Genomic DNA, 12,993 nt, shown 5'->3' on the forward strand with positions numbered 1-12,993 from the left:
AATCCTCCTTCAGGAATTGAGTTTGTTTAGTCTAGTGAAAAGAAGGACTAGAAGTGACATGATAGTAGCGTTCCAATATTTGAAGAGGTGCCACAAAGAAGAGGTCCTCAACCTATTTTCCAAAGTACCAGAAGGCAAGGTAAGAAACAATGGATGGAAACTAATCAAGGAGAGGAAGCAAGCTAGAATTAAGGAGAAATTTCCTAACAGTGAGAAAAATTACCTGCAGAAGTTGTGGATGCTTCATCACAGGAGGTCTTTCAGAAGAGACAGGACAGCCACTTGTGTGGAATGGTGTAGGGCAGGGGTAGGCAACCTCGGCTCTTTTATGACTCATGGACTTCAACTCCCAGAATTCCTGAGTCAGCAGGAACCCTGGTGTAGGGTGTCCTGCTTGAGCAGGGTGTTGGACTAGAAGACTCTAGAGCAGACATGTCAAACACAAGGCCCGGGGGCCGGATCCGGCCCGCAAAGTGGTTTCATGTGGCCCGCGAAGCCATCCTGGAAACTGAGGGAACGGCCCCCACTGCCTTGGCCCTGGCCCAGAGACCCTCCTTCTGCCAGAGACCCTCAGATCTGTCCCACTCCTGCCCAGGCCCCCATAGGCACCCTTGATGCGAACGATCTAGAACTGGCCATGCCCACCCAGTAGGCCATACTCTAGGCACGCCCACCCAGTAGGCCACGCCCACCCTGGCCATACCCACCCGGCCCCCTGAGGGTAACCGCAATGCTGATGTGGCCCTCAATGAAATTGAGTTTGACACCCCTGCTCTAGAGTTCCTTCCAACTTTGTTATTCTGATTTTCAGAGAGCAACCAAAGTCCCCTAGATCTTACAATATGTTCTGAAAATGCAAGTAGCTCAAATGTAGTCTTAAACATAAATATTACAATTGTATTTAATAAAAGAAGTTGGTTCTGTGTCATAATTTTTATCAGTTTCAAAAGCTGGTACATAATAGGTGTTTTATATATGAAACATCATTCTGTTGTCCTAGCAATCGGGTCATAATCATACTGGCCTTTGTTCAGTAGACTATGAATAATATCAGTGCAGAGTTTCTACTCATTATTGCAATTAGTTTTATAATAAGTTCACTATTATAAGCAAACACTTGCAAGATATCATGGGCTGGGAAAGTCATATTGTTCCACTATGACTGAAAGCCATTTCCAATAATACTGATATTTTTAAACTAACAGGACTGATGATCAAATAGATCCAAAAACATTCCATGTATACTTTTCATAGAAGCAAACAAGAAGCTTCCAGATCTACAAACAGATTAGAAGATTATCCTATGGCATCAGAATTTCCCCACACTCTGGCCACAACATGCATTGAGTAACACACTGAATACTGGTGTTAGAGAGAATTAATAAATTGCTTAACAAATAAATTAACTATAGGAAATAGCCTTAGATCAGTTCATATTACCAAGACCTATACTGTCTATTTTTAACTGGCAGGCACTTTCGCAGTGCTTAGGCAGATACAAATTTTTACGAAATTCCATGGATTGTACCTGGAATGATCTGAATATATAATATGTATCTTGCCAATAAACATTTACCCCATTTATTAATTATGTCTATTAGAATAATTTAGTAATTTATTCTAATAGCATTGAATGGCGCTCCATAATAAACAAAAACAACTAGAATAAATATAAAATGATATATCATCCATTTTTGTCCTTTAAGTGTGGTTGCTGAGGCAGCTGTAGTCTGTTTAAGACTAAGAGCTCTTCCCCATAACCTGCTAATGTCTTATCATCATCCCTGTTGGCTTTGTTGAACTGCAAGGCTGTCCTTATTACAGGTGCTAATTTACTGAACAATTATAACATCAGTTACCATTCTTGTAAAAGATCATTGGAACAACTTTGTACAGTATACATTTGTATTCTAATTAACTGTACATTTTATTCAACATTTTAATTTTCCAGTGCATAGCTGCTAGTCCCTCATAGACATGTCATAATGTGCACTGTTTATGAAGCTGCATGTTTTTTTGCTTTTGCTGAAACTTATATTTTTAAAAAATACTGCCTTAAAATGTTTTTCAAATGTTGCTAATAGAGAGTACTGAAAAGGGTTATAAGCTGTATCTATAATATTAGCTTTTCTGTGGTTATAAAGAATAGTTCATAACATCTCAATCATGAGAGGTGCAAACCATTTCATGACACTAAAAGTAATGTGCTTGAAAGTTACAGACGAGTGAAAGACCAATTAACTATTAAAAAAAGATTGACAACAGCTAATGCGAGCGCAAAGCAAAAAGGAGGAGAAAAAGTTGTAGTAACGGTAGTCTTTATCTTCATAGGCTCAAAATGTTAAAGGGATGGTGAATGAATAAAAGCCAGATCTGCCAATTGGGAAAAATGTCAAGACTAAAATGTTAAAGTGTAGACACATCACACTGACAGATATGTTTGTCAAACCATGGTTTCCCCACTTGTAACAAAGTTATGAAAGATCACATTAAAACCCCCAAGGCTTTTGAATTCTTGTAACAAGATGGCTGAGCATACCTTGGGCAGAAAGAAAAACTAATTTTAGATGAAATAAAATCTGATTTTTTTTCCTGAAGTATTCATCAGCTAAAGCTAAGGCATTCGAAACACAAAGTGAGAAGGCTAGAATCATGGGAGAAAACATTAAATTGAAGAAGCCAAGAGAAGACAAGGTAATTAGTGTCAGACAATCCTGAGATAATATACAGCCACCAGCTCACAAAGTCTTGACCTAACGGTTTAACAAGAACCGTCTTGAAAGGAATGCCGGCAGAAAAGCTGCTCCGAGCGATAGCGAGAGAGCTATTGCCCTCCAGTTGTCCTTGCTCTTGTTGCCGGCCTGCTTCATCAGGCTCTTCTTAGGCTTGAGAGAGCTTCCAGGTGCAGCCACATTTCGCACAGCCCCCACCCATTGCAAATCCAGAAGTTCGGCCCTAGGAGATGCAATACACTTCTCGTTTCCCTAGAGGTCCCTAAGGAGTCTTTCCTTTCTTTGTTCTGAATGGGGCCCTTCCCTTCTCCGGCTGGAGGATCGGAACATGCGCAGGAGAGCCCCGTGCCCTACGTCCACTACTACCAGGGCCGGGATGGCGATACCGCCGTAGTGCCCGGATGTAGCAGCCGAAGCGTCAGGTTCGCCCCCTCCCCTTTCGAACCTGCATAAAGCGCGGCCAGCTTCTCCGGGTTGGGCGACACCATTGGGGAGGCGGGAGGGGGGGGAAGGTTATACACCGCCAACGCTGCGCTCCGCTGGCGGAGGCCGCATCCCATCCACCCCGGTGGAGGAGACCGGCCGGCCGGCCGGTCGGCTGCCTGGCTTCGCTTCTCAGGTCTTTTGTTGTTCCGGCGTTTCGGGAAAGGCATTCCTGCGGCTTCGGCGACTCCCGTTTTTCCGTTATTGGCGTCACCGACTTTCCCGGCCTCGTCGCTGCACCGCGAGGGACGCCCCTCGGCCGAGTTAAGCCACAATGAGCAACTCGAGGAACAACCGAGTGATGGTGGAGGGCGTCGGAGCTCGGGTCGTGAGGGGGCCCGACTGGAAGTGGGGGAAGCAGGATGGCGGCGAGGGCCATGTGGGCACCGTGCGCAGTTTCGAAAGCCCCGAGGAGGTGGTGGTGGTCTGGGACAACGGCACGGCCGCCAATTACCGCTGCTCGGGAGCCTATGACCTGCGCATCCTCGATAGCGCGCCGACAGGTGAGAGGGAAGCGGGAGAGACGGGGCGCTTCCCGGGGGCGGGGAAGGGGAAATGTGCGGGTTTGGACCCTCCTTAAAACCACTGAGTCTCCCTGCCGCCGGCGCCACTGCCGGCGCCGTCGGGACCCCACCACTGACCGGGTGAGGGTTGTTGGCGACTCTCAGACGAGGCCTTGTTTGTCCGCAGGGCTCCTAATCGTGGTGAAGGAACTCCCTGCTAAGGAGGGGTGGGAACGGGGAAGCCCACGGCAAAAGTTGCACGGGGACGTAAGAGCTCAAGTAGTCAGCACAGGAAATGTTGAGAGTTCAAAACATAATAGGAAAGAGGTGTGGGGTAGTGAAATTGACCCAGTGTGTCAATTGAAAATGCAGGTTATTACTGGTGACAGATTTTATTTTCCTGGGCTCCAAGATCACTGCAGATGGGGACTGTAACCAAGAAATTAAAAGACGCTTGCTCCTGGGGAGGAAAGCCATGGCAAATCTAGACAGCACACTAAAAAGCAGAGACATCACCCTGTCAACAAAAGTGCGTATAGTCAAGGCTATGGTCTTCCAAGTTGCAATGTATGGCAGTGAAAGCTGGACCATAAAAAAGGCTGAGGGCCAAAGAATTGAGGCCTTTGAACTGTGGTGCTGGAGAAGACTCCTGCGAGTCCCTTGGACTGCAAGGCGATCAAACCGGTCAGTCCTAGAGGAGATCAATCCCGACTGCTCTTTAGAAGGCCAGATCCTGAAGCTAAAACTCAAATACTTTGGCCACCTAATGAGAAGGAAGGATTCACTGGAGAAGAGCCTAATGCTGGGAAAGATTGAGGGCAATAGAAGAAGGGGACGACAGAGAATGAGGTGGCTGGATGGAGTCACTGAAGCAGTAGGCGTGAGCTTAAATGGACTCCAGAAGATGGTAGAGGACAGGAAAGCCTGGAGGAACATTGTCCATAGGGTTGCGATGGGTCGGACACAACTTCGCAACTAACAACAACAACTGGTGATGAGAGCATCCCCCTCCTCTGCCTTCAACTAATAGGAGTAAATCCTACATGTCTAGGTTTGCCTTTGGAGGTTAATTTCTATGTATTAAGTTCAATTGGCACTTCTTTCTTAGTAAGATTTGGAGTTTTGCACCTAAGTTTAATAGAAAAACACTTTTATTTTATGGGGCACACACATCTTTTAGGCTGTATGATTGGGGCTGCAACTTTGGCTTGGATAAATATAAAGAAAGATTTTCAGAAGCAGCACTGCAAATTGACTTTCATCTTGCATAGTCATGCTCTTTTTCAAGAGAGACAATTTCAGCATCCTTTTTAAGAGTGTAGTATTGGAGTTAAATATTGGGAGGGTTCTTTTTGTCTTTGTAAAAAAGGTTATTGTGTCACACTGTGAGTTACTCATTGTTACTCATTTTTTAAAATAGTTTTTGATCTAAATTTGGAAAGTTTTATCCCAATGCTTGATACATTTAGTCTTGGAGAAGATGTCCATTGTAGCATATTCAACAATAGGGAAATATGTTTATAATTACATTGATATTTTACAATAGTGAGGAAATGTGGATTGTTAATGGCCTTGTTTTTTTCAAATAATTATGTGAAAAATATTTCTTAGAAATAAGTAGTCACTGAATTAATGACACTTATATTTTATTTATTCAATTCCTATAGCTGCCCATCTAAATCAATGACTTTAGGCAACTTACAATTTACAAAATATGCAGTTATAACAATGTTAACCTTTTAAAACAAAAATAGAAAATGAAATAAATATTCAAAATAAATATGCATTCTAGCAGAGTTACTTGACCAGTTAACAGTAAAGCCAGGTAAATGGGGCACTTAGCACATTCAGTTCTCCAGGCTCAGAAACACAGATTTTTGGAGCTTTATGAAAGACTAATAGAGTTGGGGCCATTCTAATCTCTGAGTTGAATATCCTCTGATATTCCCACAAATCGGGCTACTGCAGAAAATGGCCATCTTCTAGTCCCTACCAGTCCAACATTTTTTGGCTGACAGGATCTGCAGCATGCCTAATATGCTAGATCGAGTTGGACAAGTAGAGATTATTGGAAAAAGAGTAACCCAGTCCCAAGCCATGTAGGGCTTTAAATGTGTGAACCAGCACCTTGAATTGCACCTGGAAACAGTACCAGTAAAAGTGTACCAGTAGTAGTGGTGTTACATTTGCCATTAATCTGGCATCATTTACCATATGCGCAGTTGTATTCTGTACCAGTTCTATACAAGTTTCTGAATGCTGTTCAGGGTGAGCCCCATGTAGAGCATGTTTCAGTAGCCTACACAATGAACTTTGTAACTTTGTAATTCCAGTCCAAGAATTGGTATAATTGGTGCACCCCCCTCCCCCCAGAAAATGCAAAGGCTCTCTTAGCCATGGCTGCCATCTGCCATGTGAGCAGGATCTATGAATCTAGGAGGACCCCCAGATTGCACAATAGGTCTGTGGGGGGGGGTAGTGCAGCCCCATCCAAAAATAAGGATGGAAGAACCTGTATGTAGATACACTACTGCCCTTTTTATTGTTAAACAATTACCTGTTAAAGGCAGCTTCGTTTTTTGATTGAGAGATAGTCCTTGACTTACAACCATTTGATAAGTGACCATTCAAAGTTACAATAGCACTGAAAAAGTGATCTATTCTAACACTTATGAGCATTATAACATCCCTGTGGTCAGGTGATCAAAATTCAGATGCTTGGCAATTGGACATGTATTTCTGATGGTTGCAGTGTACTGGGGTAATGTGATTACCTTTGTGATCTTCTGACAAGTAAAGATAATGAAGTCGGATTCACTTGATCATTTTTGTAACTTAACTTAGTGATTCACTTAAACTGTGGCAAGAGAGGCTGTAAAATGGGGCAAAATTCACTTAACAACTGTCTGGCCTAGCAATGGAAATTTGGGGGTCAATTGTGGTTGTAAGTCAAGGACTGCTTGTATCTGATCAAATATTATTCCCTTGATCAACTATATTGCTTTTATAAGCACATTTTGATTCATTGATCAAATATTTTATACTTTTTAATGGTACTGTCTTTTTAAGTATAAATTACTATTAATACTCAATAGAAAATATAGAAGATGGTGAGTATCTGTGATTTCATTTTGTTAGGGTCAGTGTTTTAAGCAATTAGTTTCAGATGAATCCTTTTTTTCAATAAATGAGAATCTCCATAGATATCTAGAATTATGTTATGAAATTCAGTCCTTTTAATATCATTGTTTACTTGATGGTGTTACGCAAATCATTGTAATACTATAGGAATTTGATTATAAAATTAGAATTATGTATTTGATACTAAGATAACTATTTACGTTATTGTGTAACAATTTAATATCTTAAGTGATTGATGGTAGACCAAGGAATTGCTCATTTTTCTGCTCAGCCTTCACTCCTTTCACTCCATACATCTTTCATAGTATTGTAGGACTCCAGAAGGAGCTCTCTAAGTTTGCTTCCTGGTGCAGAAATCAAGGAGGGAACCAAAACATTCTCAAGCAATTTACCATAAGAATGTGTTATCTTCATAAGGGTGAAATGATTTCTTCAGCTTAGAATAGATTTAATTAAGGTCAGAAGGAAGAAGGAGGAATCCTTTGATTCCTTAGATTTAGATCCTAAAGTTTCTGTCTGCTGGGCCCTATACTCATTGTTCTATTAGTGACAACTTAATATATACCCTCTGACAAACACTTGCTAGGTAAGCAGAAACAAAATTGCTTGTAAACTTAAATGTCCAGTCCCACTAAATGTTATATCTCTATTTATGTAGTGCAGTCTATATCTCTTCATTCAGAAGAAAATGTTCTTTGTATATTATCATTTCAATAAGGCATTCTTTGTTTTGTAATCTTAAAAACTTATCCTAAAATTGGCAGTTCTTTTGTTGATCTAGTAAAAAATTGAAATATGATGTAACATAAACTTCAATTTTATTGTTTGAAACAATAAAAACATTTCCCAGAAAGAGAATATAAATATGGACTTTGTATTGATATAATCTCTAAATTGGAATGTTGCCTTAAAAGAAACATACCACATTCACATGGTTTTAAGTGGGAAAATATTTGAACTGTCTGTTGGCTTTCAGTTACCATTTAAATACATACTGTATATATTGACAAATAAACCTGAAATCTTTTAGTTACTACAAAACTATTATATGCTTATTATACAAACACATTTATTTCAATTTATATTACTGCCCATCTCAAATTCATAACTGTGAGCAGCTAGCAATATTAAAACAGAAAAACTAAAAACACACAGACAGTAGCTTGAGTAAAAACAAACTCATCAGTCACAATTCAACATAACAAATGTATGGATTCAGTGTTTCTGTTGTTAGAAGATTATTGCCTATTTGCTTAAAAGAGATTAACTGTAGGGGAAAATGCAATTTGGAAATTATGTCATTTCTCTTGAGATTAAAAATATATGAAACAGTAGGAAGAGCCAAACCAGATCAATGATGCATTGATATTCAATATAGCATTGGTGTTTGGTAGGCCCAGCTCTAAATTTTGAAATAGAAGGGAAGGCAACATAATAATGATAGAACTCATGAATGAAGTTGTAGATTTCTTGTCACATTAATTAGTACATATGGAAATGAAAAGAATTCAGATTCAAGCAGCAAACTGACATAGCTGCCCTTTTAAATATTCTGTTCCTGCCTGTGACCTTGTTTGATCTTTTTTCTTGTTAATTTCATTCAGTGACTCCTAGTTCTACTATTTCTGTGAGATAACAGTTTTGTTCTTGCTCTTTTTACGCCATGAAGAGAAAAGCCCATTTAATTTATAGTAACTTTATTCTTTTTTAAGATATAGTATCTAGAACTATAGACTGTTTTTATAATGTATTTGTATATAAATTGTAATGTTGATACTGAAGTTCTGTCAGTTCTAGTATTTATAGAGTGTGAATTTGCCTTTCTGGCAGATTGGATTGTTTTTAATATGTAGTTATAAACCCAGTATCTTATATGAATTCATATTTGAACATTTGACATAATTAGTACCTGAAGCTATTATGTGATTAAATTGAATAATGTGGGCATTATAGGGTGAGGTTTGAAAAGTAATTGAAATTATAATAATATACTCAATGCCTAGACTCCAGTATATGTTTTTATGTTTGCTTTCATATGTTCTGTTTAAAATACTGTTAGTTATATATTTACAGGTATTAAACATGATGGGACTATGTGTGATACTTGTCGCCAGCAACCAATAATTGGTATTCGATGGAAATGTGCAGAATGTACAAATTATGATTTATGCACAGTATGTTATCATGGGGATAAACATCATCTAAGACACCGTTTTTACAGAATAACCACACCTGGAAGTGAAAGGTAATAAATATGTTTTATTTTAAAACTATAATATTTAGAAAAATGCCTGCATCTAAAATGTTCATTAAGCTGAAATGTACTGTTTTAAGTTAAAGTACATTTTAGATTTTGACAAACATTTTAAACTTATTTTTGATTGGACATCTCTTTAACCTATCATCAATATTAAATTTTAGGGTATTACTGGAATCTCGCCGTAAATCAAAGAAAATTACTGCAAGAGGAATTTTTACAGGTGCCAGGGTGGTACGAGGAGTTGATTGGCAATGGGAAGATCAGGATGGTGGCAATGGACGCAGGGGCAAAGTAAGATTTCGTAGTACCATTAAGGTTTCCTTACTATGGACAGTTCATTGGACTAGTGGCAGGATATATGTATTATGTGTTCCTACCAGTGGAGGCTTCAGTTACAAATGAGTATTCGATATCTCTTTGGATTTTCCTTCTAACTAGCAACCTTTCGTTGTCCTCTGTGCCATTAAAAAATAAATATTGATATGTTTACTGACTCATCCTGATGTGACTCACTGACCTAATGCAGTAATACTGTAGTATACTGAGGTGATGATAGTAATATTATTTGTTGAAGGGGTAGTAAAAATTCATAATGAGTACGATAAAAACAGACTATAGTATATTTCTAAGAGGTGTTTTATGGCAGAAAATGTGCTTGTCCATCTCAATTTCATCTGAACAATGACAACCTGTAATACTTCTTTCTTGATAAAGATGCTAATCAGTCTACTTCAGACTGCCTAATGACATAATGTTTAATGGATTTCTTTAATATGATGGTTGGTTTCATTTATCTTTGACTATGTAATGTAAATTTTTATCTAATACTTTTTAACTTATGAGCAGACTACTTGAAAAAGCATGACCTCCCAAAAATATACTCTGTTACTAAGTTTTGGGTGGGGTTTCATTACCTAAGTCATATCCTATAAATAATATATAACGCTAATAAAAATATTGCTGCTTTAAAAAGAAGCAATAGTGATAATTGCTTTTAAAAAAATAAGAGTAGACATACTGAACATTGCTGAGTTTAAGTTAGTTTCTGATCACACTTTGGCCTTGCAACACATAGGTGGTTGTGGGTAAAAATTGCAGTCTTGTTTTTTTTGGTTACAAGATAGAAATTTATATAGTTACCCTGACGGATGACTGTTAAGAAATAAAGAGTGTATTCCTTCTTTTTTTTTTGATTACTATAGTGTTTGCTAATTATAACCATAATATTCTTCTAATAGCTTGCCAGACAAGACTTGGGGCACCATGTTTAAGTGATTTGGATCCTTCCTAAATGGCCCAATAAAAGGAATTGATGTGGAAAATGGGAGGGATGTCACTGTTGGTCTTTGCCTGCTGGTCTTTGGAGAAATACATTGGTCCCTCATATTTTTAATCATCAGTGCAAAGGCATAGGATATTTTTTAACTGCTGTTTTAATAGTTTTCTTTATAGTTGTGTTGCTTGTTCTTTTTTAAAAAAAATGATTTGTATTGTAATTTATTAGCAGGTTTTTTTTTAAGTGTAACTAATTCACTGTTTTCAGAAAAATAACAAGCATTTTTGCTGATTGTGAGATTGGTCATGATTTTTTTTTTTTGTAAAATAGTATCCTCTTTATTTTGCTAGGTAACTGAAATCCAAGATTGGAGCGCATCAAGTCCACACAGTGCAGCATATGTTTTATGGGACAATGGAGCTAAAAACCTTTACAGAGTTGGCTTTGAGGGCATGGTAAGAAGTAAAACAATACAAAGAACCTCAGTATTTCATGATGAAGTAATAAAAATGGCCTGTGCTGTGCTATTTTCTTTTGTGTTGTCCTTCTGTCAGTTTGCATGCTGTTAGGCGCTTCATTGTTCCTACAGCTGTAGGGATAACTAATGCATATGCATAAGTCTGATTTCAGACTAATTTTTAAGCTGGCTTCTGTCTCTGTATCCATAGTATTTCCTGTTTTAAATATGGTAGGTGACATTTCTAAAAAAATAAAGCTAATATCTTTCATAGTAGAGATTGCTGTAAAACAGTTCTGTGTTTATTTCCATCCTTTAGGTAGTCAAATATTTGGATTCATGAAACAATGCACTATGGACATTAATTTTTTGTTTAAGTAATTTCGGTTTCAGTGATGATAGGGCATAATTGCTACAGCTAATGTTTTCTTTTGTTCATTTCACGTGTCCATTTCACATGCTTTAAACCGATTTCTGCAAACATTACATAACATGAATATAATTGGTACAGATGTATGGTTTATGGACATTTTCTAGCATTAGTAAAATTACTCATCTCTTATGAAAATTGATTTTATTGCAGTTTGTTGTCTTTATACAAATTGATATCCTAATCAAGATTCAAGATCCTCCCATTTTCTGTTTGGTAATAAAATAGTGTGATGCAAATATTAGGAGAAGTGTACTTTGTTCAAAATTATGGATTAGTTTAAATAAGCTTTTCTCTCCATCATGTTAGTCTTGCAACACAAACAGAGCATAATCAACCAAGGTGCTTCATTGATTTTAAAATTACTTTTTGAAAAGTTCTACCTTCAAAGTTCATGGTGCTGCATGTTCAAACATAACTATAGTTGTTAAAAATAGCTTAGTGAGTTCCATACATGTACATGCTTTCCTGCCATGCTTTGATTCTTTTTCTTTGTTCCTGTTACCAAATTGCAGGGTGAGTGTGCAAATGCAGAGACTCTGTCTGGGATGGTATACTTATGAATTTTGGAAGTATTATTCAGAGGAGAAAACATTATTTTTTGCATCTTCCAATTTACGTTTTTGGGACTTTTTTCTCCTGATGAAAAAGAAATACAGAGTTCTTTGTAGCATCATATGGTTGGAATATACATCCACCTGTCCCTTTGCTCCCTGAGTGTCAGTTGATATGATTAAAACTCGGTTTTCTTCCTGTTTGCTTCCTAGTTTAGTATATATGCCTTGAACGACCTTTGTCCAATGGGAATTGCTTCAGAAATAGAACCAGATGTCTGCTATTTGGATTAGGCATGGCAAGAACAATTAGGCAAGAGAAACTTAGAATTTTGCTAGGTATATTAAGGAATTTTTGCTAGGTATATTACGGTAGCTGGAGGTACTCTTTAGAGTATGTATGTATTTATTTATTTTATTTATTTAGATTTATATACCGCCCTTTCCCGAAGGACTCAGGGCGGTTTACAGGGCATTTAAAAGAAAGTCAATACAAACGTTAAAACAAATTAAAAAAGATTGAATAGAACCCTGAGAAAATTAAAACCCAGTTAAAATGTATGTATGTATGTATGTATGTATGTATATGTACAGTATGCATGTATGTATGTATTTGCTGCCATCTGCCCTACAAGGTGACGTGTATATACACTGTAAGCTTGCAAGGTTGTCTTATTTTATGCATTTTATTTGACTTTGCAAACACACATGTTCCCAAATGTTTAGGGAAATTGTGACTCAGCATTATCACCGATTTTATAAGAGATGAATGTGCCTAAGTTAGACAAGGCTTTCCATTTCTTGAATGTAGACAGAGAAGGTATGATTAAAATGAGAAAGAAATGAAACTTTGATAATCACATCCATACTAAGCAAGGATTTTAAGGATCCTGAATCATAATTGGAATGCTTGAATATTAACTTAAAACGATCCTTTTCCAATTGTTCGTACAGATTTACTACAGAGTAAGTGGCAGAATTTTCTAATCTTTTTTTTTTGTTTGCCCAGAACTATAGAACAAATAGGGCAAAGGTAGTGCCGTTATGCTACAATTCTTTATACATTTACTGGTAATAAGTTCCACTTAAAATAATCAGGCTTATACCTGGGGAAACATAGTTTTTTCAGTCTCCATAATGGTGAAGTATGAATGCCC

The 12,993-nt window shown here is 37.8% G+C and overlaps 1 protein-coding gene across 1 annotated transcript in view; it reads left to right on the forward strand.

The window, feature by feature from the left end:
* Positions 1-3,097: 3,097 nt before the first annotated feature.
* Positions 3,098-12,993, forward strand: part of MIB1 (MIB E3 ubiquitin protein ligase 1) — a 51,203-nt gene continuing 41,307 nt past the window's right edge. Inside the window, exons 1-4 of the mRNA XM_081324986.1 lie at positions 3,098-3,718; positions 8,933-9,104; positions 9,281-9,410; positions 10,746-10,850. Of these exons, the coding sequence (XP_081181112.1) occupies positions 3,490-3,718; positions 8,933-9,104; positions 9,281-9,410; positions 10,746-10,850 (636 nt within the window). The 5' untranslated portion in view covers positions 3,098-3,489. The remainder of the gene's footprint in view (positions 3,719-8,932; positions 9,105-9,280; positions 9,411-10,745; positions 10,851-12,993) is intronic.

This window comes from Vipera berus, assembly GCF_964194415.1.
Source record: "Vipera berus genome assembly, chromosome: 3".
NCBI classification, from domain to species: Eukaryota; Metazoa; Chordata; class Lepidosauria; order Squamata; family Viperidae; genus Vipera; species Vipera berus.